The following is a 10930-nucleotide window of genomic DNA, read 5'->3' on the forward strand; positions in this document are numbered from 1 at the left end:
TAATTGACTTTTTTATCTCATTATTTGATAAATTGTCATAATTTTGACTTTATCTAATCATTTTATTTATCTTTGAATGACGACAGAAGCCTATTTCTGCCACAAAGTGGAAAAATCACACTTTGGTGAATCATAATTATGACATAAAAGGTCAAAGTTATGATGGAAAAATATGACATACTAAATCATAATTATGAGACAAAAGGTCAAAAAGTCAAAGTTCTATGTGATAATAGACTAGAACGGTACACGAACGTGGCTTGTTGTTCTTAATTGAGGCTCGGCTTGAGCGCAGAGTTCAACCCCCCTTTGCGGTACTACCTGGGAGAATAACAGAAATAGAGGAGGAGATGGGGAGGTGGAGGGATGCCGGAAGAATTGACAATGGGACGGTGCAATGAGAGCTGGTTATATAGGCATGTAATGATGATTGACAGGACTGAATGATTAGGCTCCTCCTGATCCTACATTTGGAACTTCATTTTTTTGTCATAATAGTGACTTTCCATCTCATAACTTCGACCTTTTATGGCATTATTATGACTTACCAAAGAATTTTTCTCTTATGTTGCAAAAACAGACTTCCATGGATAACAGAGAAATATCTAGCAGAAGTCCATCAGGACAGGGAGGCGGGTGAGTAGTTTGAGGATGATTATGCTTTCAAATGCAGCAGAATGTTTAAACTCAAGGACACCAGAGCCTGTGTGTTTTTAGTTTGTATTGCGTTCTGGCAGACAGCCCCTGCAATGTGTGTTGAGGTGAGCCGTGCTGTGCTGCTGTGGACCAGCAGGCCAAAGGCTGCAGGAGGAACAGGCTGAAGCTCAGCAGGACCCATATGGCCTTCTGGAGATGAGCCTCAGCTATGTGGCACAAGAGGAAAACACACACACACACAGGTGTGTTCCAATCTTATCATACCACCGAATCAACAAATCTGAAGGCAGACTCATATATACAAATATTTTCTCTAGTTTATAAACACCCACTCATTCAAACACTGCCAAAGCTAAGATGCGAGTTCAGCTGATGTTTACTGCTGAACTGAAACCTTCCTGCTTATTTGATTTAGATAAATCTAATGAGCATGTGCAAGCTCATCTTTAATCGAAGATGAAGTTTCTTTCAGTTTTAAAGCAACTTCTCAGATCCAGCTTTTCCTCATCTATGTTTCTACTACATTTTAAACTAAATGTTAGATTACATCAGTGGTGCCCAGTCCTGTTCCTGGAGATGTATCCTCCTACGAAGCTCAATTCCAGCCCTAATCAAACACACCTGAACCTGCTAAATAAGTACTTACGATCTTTGTGCTTGACCAATTGTCTTCTTACTCAACATATTTCCTGTATTTGGCCCAAGAGTTCAACTAGTCATGAAGACAGAAGGTGTGTGTAGAACTTAAAAATAAGTATATAAATACAAATTAGAAAGAGTAAATGACATGTGCATACATGACCAGATGTGTCCTGTTATTGGCAGATATTTAATATAATGTATTTAGAACATAAAAAGTTAGAACGCCAAGAGGACTAGACACACCTGGATTAAAATGTGCATTAAGAAATATTAGGGAGTGTGTGTGTGTATTTATATTTATATATATACAGGTGCTGGTCATATAATTAGAATATCATCAAAAAGTTGATTTATTTCACTAATTCCATTCAAAAAGTGAAACTTGTATATTATATTCATTCATTGCACACAGACTGATATATTTCAAATGTTTATTTCTTTTAATTTTGATGATTAGAGCTTACAGCTCATGAAAGTCAAAAATCAGTATATCAAAATATTAGAATATTTACATTTGAGTTTGAATAAATGACCATCCCTACAGTATAAATTCTGGGTATCTCTTGTTCTTTGAAACCACAATAATGGGGAAGTGATCCAGAAGACGAACATTGACACCCTCCACAAAGAGGGTAAGTCACAGAAGGTCATTACTGAAAGGTGTGGCTGTTTACAGAGTGCTGTATCAAAGCATATTAAATGCAAAGTTGACTGGAAGGAAGAATTTGGGTAGGAAAAGGTGCACAAGCAACAGAGATGACCGCACGCTTGAGAATACAGTCAAGCAAAGCCGATTCAAACACTTGTGAGAGCTTCACAAGGAGAGAACTGAAGCTGGAGTCAGTGCATCAAGAGTCACCACGCTCAGAAAAAGAACTGGACTGTTGCTCAGTGGTCCAAAGTCCTCTTTTCAGATGAAAGTAAATTTTACATTTCATTTGGAAATCAAGGTCCCAGAGTCTGAAGGAAGAGTGGAGAGGCACAGAATCCATGTTGCTTGAAGTCCAGTGTGAAGTTTCCACAGTCAGTGATGATTTGGGCTGCCATGTCATCTGCTGGTGTTGGTCCACTGTGTTTTCTGATGTCCACAGTCAACGCAGCCATCTACCAGGAAATTTTAGAGCACTTCATGCTTCCTTCTGTTGACAAGCTTTATGGAGATGCCGATTTCATTTTCCAGCAGGACTTGGCACCTGCCCACACTGCCAAAGGTACCAAAAGCTGGTTCAATGACCATAGTGTTACTGTGCTTGATTGGCCAGCAAACTCGCCTGACCTGAACCCCATAGAGAATTTATGGGGTATTGTCAAGAGGAAGATGAGAGACACCAGACCCAACAATGCAGATGAGCTGAAGGCCACTATCAGAGCAACCTGGGCTCTCATAACACATGAGCAGTGCCACAGACTGATCGACTCCATGCCACGCCGCATTGCTGCAGTAATTCAGGCAAAAGGAGCCCCAACTAAGTATTGAGTGCTGTACATGCTCATACTTTTCATTTCCATACTTTTCAGTTGGCCAAGATTTCTCAAAATCCTTTCTTTGTATTGGTCTTAAGTAATATTCTAATATTTTGAGATACTGATTTTTGACTTTCATGAGCTGTAAGCTCTAATCATCAAAATTTAAAGAAATAAACATTTGAAATATATCAGTCTGTGTGTAATGAATGAATATAATATACAAGTTTCACTTTTTGAATGGAATTAGTGAAATAAATCAACTTTTTGATGATATTTTAATTATATGACCAGCACCTGTATATATACATACACACACACAGCCGCTCAAAAGTTTGGGATCAGTAAGATTTTTTATGTTTTTTAAGGGAGTCTCTTCTGCTCAAGGCTGTATTTATTCGATCAAAAATACAGAAAAAAACTGTAATATTGTGAAATCTTATTGCAATTTCTAATATTGGTTTCTTATTTTAATATACTTTAAAATAGATTTTATTTCTGTGATGCAGTGCTGAATTTTCAGCATCATTACTCCAGTCTTCAGTGTCGCATGTTCCTTCAGAAATCTTTTTTTAAACAAATGCTGTTCTTTTTAACTTTTTATTAATCACAGGTCTCAAAAAAAAAAAAAATGAAGCAGCACAACGGTTTCCAATATTGACTATAAATCATCATATTAGAATGATTTCTGAAAAATCATGTGACACTGAAGACTGGAGTAATGATGCTGAAAATTCGGCTTTGATCACAGAAATAAGTTATATTTTAAAGTATATTAAAATAGAAAATTGTCATTTTAAATTGAAATAATATTTCACAAAAGTTTTTTTTTCTGTATTTTTGATCAAATAGATACAGCCTTGAGCAGAAGCTTCTTTAAAAAACATTAAAAATCTTACTGATCCCAAACTTTTGAGCGGCAGTGTGTGTGTATATATATATATATATATATATATACACACACACACTTTTTTTAAATTTTATTTATACAATGGCACCAATAAGTGGAAGGCTCACTTTGGAGTGGTACCACACTCACACCACTAGACGTCAGTACAAGTACAAACAAACGTCAATTCAGCCATTCAAACTATTTACAGTACACCTTACACTGTGGAATAGACGTATGATAATGGCCGTTACTGCACTGCTAGGTTAAGATCATGGGCAAATAAACATAACTATCTCCAGTCCATGTATAAAAACGGAGTTCTGAGGGAGGCACACAAGATTCTAAATGATATAACACACAATCTGATCCTAGAACGTGAAGTGTTGCCAATAAGCCGATTTAGTAATTCATTCATCTGCAATAAGATATTAAACACCATTAACTAAGAGACTTAACTACAACACAAGGTCTTTAAGATTTTTGTGACTATGCATGTGTTAATTGTGAGTTATGTGATGCAGGAGCCTCTTCTAAGCCCAAGATCAATTTCTCCCTAGGGACAATAAAATGTACTTTGTCTTAAACTAAGAGCCTATCCCAACACCTATTACATATGTACTAACATGACATGAACACTAGAACTTCAATACTTCTAAATGTCTGTTCAGTAGCTTGTCCCCATGTAACAGATTACAATTTAGTATTTGTGATGCTTTGAATAAAGTGGTAAAAAGCAGTTGTCAGTTTCACGAAACCCATCTTTGCACCAATACACTTTTTTTTTTTTTTTTAAATGCAACACTTGGCTGCCAAATTATATGGAATATTTAATTAAATTAACGCAATTCCAGAGCACCTGAGTTCCTGAACATGATGAATGATCGGATACACTTAGCAGTATTAGTGATAGTGTGGATTTAGTGTTCTTTTAGCTCTGGCATTTATTGCATACTTGTCACATGTACACACACTCAAGTGGGCAAGACCACAAGCGTGGGTATAGAGAAGTCTAGTAGATAACTTTGAAATATAATTAGTGATGCTTTTATTTTTATTTTTTTAATTCAGAGTACCTGCAACAGAGTCTGTGAAGTCTTTCCACTTCATACATTAACAAAAGACAAGATCTGCAGTAGATGTAAATAACCTTTTATTTGAAATCAAGGCGTTTGCTAGTCTGTTGACTTAGCTGCTGCTCTGTTTGGCAGCCAGTCTCTTGTCTCTCTCCTCAGCAATGGTCAGGCGGATACCCTTTCCACGAGGCAGGGACACCCATGGCTTGTTGCCCTAATGACAGAGAGACAGTTTTAGTACTATTAACTTATAAAGGTAAAAAGTAATTTGTTACCAAAAAATTATCACGTGACAAAAAAAGTGAATGTAGAAATGTGTGCAGCTCAATGAGTAGAAAGTTCCCAAAGCCTCAAGTCTTAATTTTGAGCAAATACTGCTTGCTAACAGCCCATATTAAACAACTGTTTGAATCCTGTACTCACCTTGCCGATGACGAAGATGTTGGAGAGCCTGGTGGCAAAGCTGTTGCCAGTGCTGTCTTTAACATGCACCACATCAAAAGAGCCAGGATGCTTCTCTCTATTGGTGATTACACCAATACGCCCCAAGTTAGCACCTCCGGTCACCATGCACATGTTGCCTATTTACACACAGAAAAGAGAAAAAGTCAATAAATGACGTGCAACTCAAAACAAAAGAAAAGTACGACAAAGTTTAAGACAATATGCTCACCAACCTGTCTCAAATTTGATGAAATCTGTGATTTTGCCAGTGTCCAGGTCAATGCGGACGGTGTCGTTGACCTTGATCAGAGGTCAGGGTAACGGATGGTGCGGGCGTCATGGGTCACCAGATGTGGGATTCCCTTTGTGCCGATGAGGATTTTCCTCACCTTGCACAGTTTGTACTAAAACAGGACAAAGGATTAGCTCAAAAAGTCTCAAATTAAACTGATGCAATCCTGTCATGCCATCCATTATCCGCCATGCATTTTACAAGAACACTAAGCTCACCTTGGCCTCCTCGTTTGTGATGCGGTGAACTGTAAAGCGTCCCTTGACGTCATAGATCAGCCTGAAGTTCTCGCTGGTCTTCTCAATGCTGACCACATCTGAAAGAATGACAGCACAACACATTTCATTAACACAAGACCATCAGATCGCCACCTCAGCTTATGTTTTATAACATCCTGATAAACAGCCTGCCGTATCACCTGAGGTGGAAAATCAGTCACAGCAGATTAATATCCTGTTGGCACCTACTAGGCAAGTATGGGTGCACAGTGGAAACGCTATGAGAAGGAGAGTGTTATAACAACACTGAAGGATTAGTCACTCAATGTGACGATTGCAGTTCAACCATCTGGTAAGATTCAGCTCGCAGGCTCAATTGTGAGCGCCAGTACAGAGACTTGGAAAGACTAGATCGTCTTATTGTATTGAATGCAATATACTACTACAATAAATAAACCACACATTTCTAATAATTACAAATGACACAAGTGATGAAGCAGAACTTTTACATTTCAGATAAATAAAAAAAAAAAATGGTATTCATAGACTGGAACATATGGGGTTCCACATTCTAAACATCAACCCAATGCCTCAATACTGAGAGACTTTTATATGCCAATGGCCTAAACACGTACATAGGAGCGTAGCTGAAATTGTGCAGATTGTTGAAAGTTTAAAAACATGTTAAACGAGCTGAAGAGCAACAAAGTTGTTTGTGAAGCATCTCAGTATTATGCAGCTGGGGCACTTGGGGATTAGGAATGTTAAAGATTAGGAATGTTAAAGTACAGAAGGACTTGAATAGCACATTTAGACATCACCGATTAAAGCTTCAGATATACACCTTTCATCATGCAAAATGCTATTCTTGAATATTTAAGCTCTAAAAGATGCCCACATGCTCCTTACACGGTCATATCTTCCCACCGCAGTCTAATCGGTTTCACCACAAAATATCTTTTACACTTCTCATAATGTCTTTAACACAGTTTGGAAGCGCTGCTGTAGCAAATTATCTAGATTTTGAGCTAAATCTGAAACCGTGATATGGCTTCGTGCACTCATAAAATCGCTAAAGGCTGCAATTTGAAATTTAGTATACGGTTTGTTGTGCTGCAAGGCACTGCGTTCATTTATATGCACCCAGCTCATGATCCAACATTCTTCAGCACAGTTCACAGTAAAGGCAGCAAACCATCTCTGCACAGGTTGTCAGTTTAACATATATTTAGGAAAGTAATGTGCAGCAGCATTTCACTGGATTTGTAAAGAGAAAAACTCAAACTTAACAGTCTCCCTGCAGTTTTCCACTTGCAATTGAAGAAAACTGCTATCATTTTACTATAAAATGAAAGAGATTCATAGTCTAGTTGCACCACAATGCTAATGTATCCATCTTGCTTTAATCTGCAGGTTCGTAGATGACTGCATCACTAGAGACGAGTGCAGCAGAACTCACCCATGAAGCCAGTGGGGTAGGTGACATCAGTGCGGACCTTGCCATCGATCTTGATGAACCTCTGCATGCAGATCTTCTTGACCTCATCTCCGGTCAGAGCGTACTTGAGACGGTTCCTCAGGAAGATGATGAGGGGCAGGCACTCCCTCAGTTTGTGGGGACCGGTGGAGGGACGAGGAGCCTATTGAAACCAAACAACATAAATCAATTCACTTCCATACAACATCACCTTACTTAAGTCTAGTGTATTGTTTTAAGCATTATTATTGTTAGCAGAAGTAAGGTTAACTTAGTTAACGCACATTCTTCAAATCTAAAACTCTTTAACAAATACAAATTTACTGAGGGTTATCTTTAAGGAAGAGAAGCTCCACTTACAAACACTCCAGTGAGTTTGTCCAGCATCCAGTGTTTAGGAGCTGCGACGCGCTTCAGATGCTTCTTCGGTCCTCGGGCCTGAGTAAGAATAGAAAATAGAATGTCAATTCGGTAATAGAACATCGTTGAGTGCAGCCAAAGCGCGAACAAATGCACCCTTCTGCACCAAGAACACAGGCGCGCGGCCTTCAGATTATTTCTTGATATTTAAATACATAGAACACGAAACGCGCTATTTAAACAACGTAAGCTCAATATAAATTCAATTTCATATTCATTAAAAAGTATTACAACTACGGAACCGTTTTAAAAACTTACATTACACCATTATGAAACAGCCATCCCCCTTTACCGCTAAGCGGTTGAGCTAAGCGTGTTCCGTTAACCTTTTAAACATTACATCTGCGCTTTTTCGTGACAATTTGTGTGTTGTTCATCTTTAATGGGGTAAAAGAGCATTATTTGGACCGCTAATGGAAGACTTCGCTCTTTAAAACGTTGATGATTGTGGATTATTTCGGGAGGCTATCACGAATGAAATGCACTCACCATGTTGGAGTCTGCGGAAAAGGACCAGCCACTTCCTGTCAGCGGAAGATAAGCTCAACTACCGGCGCCGACGAGGGACATCAGCCGTGCGAGCGTGTGCCATCAAGTGGAGAGGTCTGTAATCACACCTCAAAACAACGTTTAAGAGGATTTTGTGCTGTTTTACTGGACGTCTTGAGCCTTCTTCGATTACTTTTAATGTGTAAGTGTCTTATACTTCTGCCTTTCGGGTCATTCCTGGTGCGCACATTGTCATATTGGCTCAGTGCTATTTAGCCTATTGAAAAAAGTTCAGCTTATAATTTTAAAGATATTCAAATCATAGTTTGTATTCAGTGTCACAACTGAGTGAATATCAGGGTGGTTTTTAAACTAATTTGACTACTTAGGTGCTATGCATGAAAAATTGAAAATTATTAGGACATTACAGCTGTTTCTTTATTTTGTCCCCTTTCTGTAATCAAAATGTTTAAAATGAAACATGTTTGTCAGTATTATTTGCAATTAAATATATGTGACCCCGGACCACAAAACCAGTCATAAGGGTAAATTTTTCGAAATTGAGATATGAATAAATAAGCTTTCCATTGATGTATGGTTTGTTAGGATCGGACAATATTTGGCTGAGATACAACTATTTGAAAATCTGGAATCTGAGGGTGCAAAAAAATCTCAATATTGAGAAAATTGCCTTTAAAGTTGTCCTATTGAAGTTCTTAGCAATGCATATTACTAATCAAAAATTAAGTTCTGGTATATTTACAGTAAGAAATTTACAAAATATCTTCATGGAACATGATCTTTACTTAATGTCCTAATGATTTTTGGAATAAAAAAAATCTATAATTTTGACCCATACAATGTATTTTTGGCTGTTGCTACAAATATACCCCAGCGACTTAAGACTGCTTGTGTGGTCCATGGTCTCACACACACACACACACACACACACACACACACATATATATATATATATATTTATTATATTTTTTATTTTTTTCTTCATGTGCCCTAAAATTTCATTTTTTTAGTCCGTTCCTTGAATGGTATGAATGACAGGATTAGCAGTGGATTTAATAAATTATATGTTTTGTGGTATTAGGTTTGGCTTCATTTTCATCAAAATTGTTTTTTTGTTTTTTTTCTGAAGTTGATGTACTTGTTCGCCAGCGGAAAACAGTGTCTGTAGTTAAGATGAGAGAAAAGTACATTTAAAAACAAATGTTCTTACATTAAGATAGGGAAAAGTGCTTGGAAATTCCAGGTCGTGAAACAGGGTTGTGGGCCAGTCATCCACTGGTCACCACACAATCCTGAACTGCCTCATCTATTCTGCAGCATGTTTGAGCCTAATTAAATGTGCATTTATATCTTGAGTAATGCATTCCAAGCTTAGTATTAAATTGAACTGATCTGAAAATATTTCTACATTAGCTAGACGGAATGGTGTAGTAAATAAAGTTGGCCACTAGATGGCAGTACTAACCAGTTAGTCATCTTTCGCTGTCTAGCCTAGAGTCTGACCGTAATTGATCACTGGTTACAATTATGATTTAAAGAAAAAAACTTTTTTCCGAGTTTAGCTTTGCCACCAAAAGGTTTATAGATAATACTCCAGATAATATTAGCATATTTGTTAATTTAAAATTATATTTTAATAGTAAATACTTTTGCATTTGTTTGGCCAGCACTGGTTAGCCTGAAATTGCTTTTTTTTTAATGTGTTTTTTTTATTCAGTTAAAGTGTTTTTATTTGAAAGAAAAAGCCAAAGACTTATGCTTCGTAACTTTATTTTCTCACATTCAGGAAAAAACTGAAAAGTACACTTTTTAAATATAATAGGTAATAACTCTTATGTAGAAAAATAAAGGGATGGAAGAAAAGTGCTAAACGAAAAATCTTCGATTAAGTTTCAGTAAGTCACAAATTTCAAAAACAGCAAATAAAAAAAATAAGACAGACAGAAAATATCTGACAAAATCCTCTTTCAATGGGTACATTGAATGCATTTTAAGCATGTAAAATGTCTAACATATTTGTGGATTTTGGAGAAGACCTGCACAGATCTACATTACAATTAACTTGTTTTATTCATACAGCCTACAAGACCCAAAAACAAAAAGAGAGAACAGAATTGAATTAGTCAATTTAAATTTAGAGGGGGGGAAAAAAGACAGTAGGCAATACTCTTTTCTTTTTTTTTTTTTTTTAAATTAACATTTTTAAGTGCATAAACCAATTATCTCTTGGGAAAAAAACTAACATAAAAATAAGGCTATCAGACCATGCAGCCTGAATTGTGGGGTAAACAGACACGTCTCATTAATATATTTAACCATGGAAAACGCTCAGCCAGGTCGAGTTCCTCTGCGACCAGCGAAGCTTGCGACGACACGCTTCTCGAGGGAATCTCTTGAATGATGGAGGGGCTCCGCTGAGCGCACCAATTTCACAATCACCTTCCATTACACACTTGTAATACCATCCAACCGTTAGTCCAAATAGGGGCTGGAAGTCAGAGCAACCGGCAGCCAGCAGGCAAGGGCAGCCGAAAACTTTTGCTGTATATCTCTTCTTCCACGAACCTCACAATGAGGTGGCCTTTCAAATCCATTCCACATATCATGATGTGGATTTTATAAGAGTGTGAATGAGCTTTGGAAAGGCAAGGGGAAATGTCTTGAGGATGGCCATTTTGGTATGTGTGCTTAGTCCTCTGACTTCTGAAGACTTTTTGAAATTCTTCCTCCACAAACAGCTCACATAAGAGCAAACCTACATTAGTCTGCCTCCAAAACTGTAAATAACAGCTCTTGACAGTTCATATCTGACAGTTAAATTCTCTTCATAGGCATATTTAA

At 37.4% G+C, this 10930-nt stretch overlaps 1 protein-coding gene across 1 annotated transcript; it reads right to left on the reverse strand.

Moving 5' to 3' along the window:
• Positions 1-4792: 4792 nt before the first annotated feature.
• rps4x (ribosomal protein S4 X-linked) lies at positions 4793-8147 on the reverse strand. Its single transcript, XM_058783670.1, is given in 8 exon segments — positions 4793-4942; positions 5152-5309; positions 5406-5486; positions 5489-5576; positions 5683-5780; positions 7142-7322; positions 7520-7597; positions 8069-8147. Coding segments are annotated over 8 exon segments (789 nt in total). The 5' UTR covers positions 8072-8147; the 3' UTR covers positions 4793-4840.
• Positions 8148-10930: the final 2783 nt, after the last annotated feature.

Source organism: Onychostoma macrolepis, chromosome 07 (genome assembly GCF_012432095.1).
Source record: "Onychostoma macrolepis isolate SWU-2019 chromosome 07, ASM1243209v1, whole genome shotgun sequence".
Lineage (NCBI taxonomy): Eukaryota > Metazoa > Chordata > Actinopteri > Cypriniformes > Cyprinidae > Onychostoma > Onychostoma macrolepis.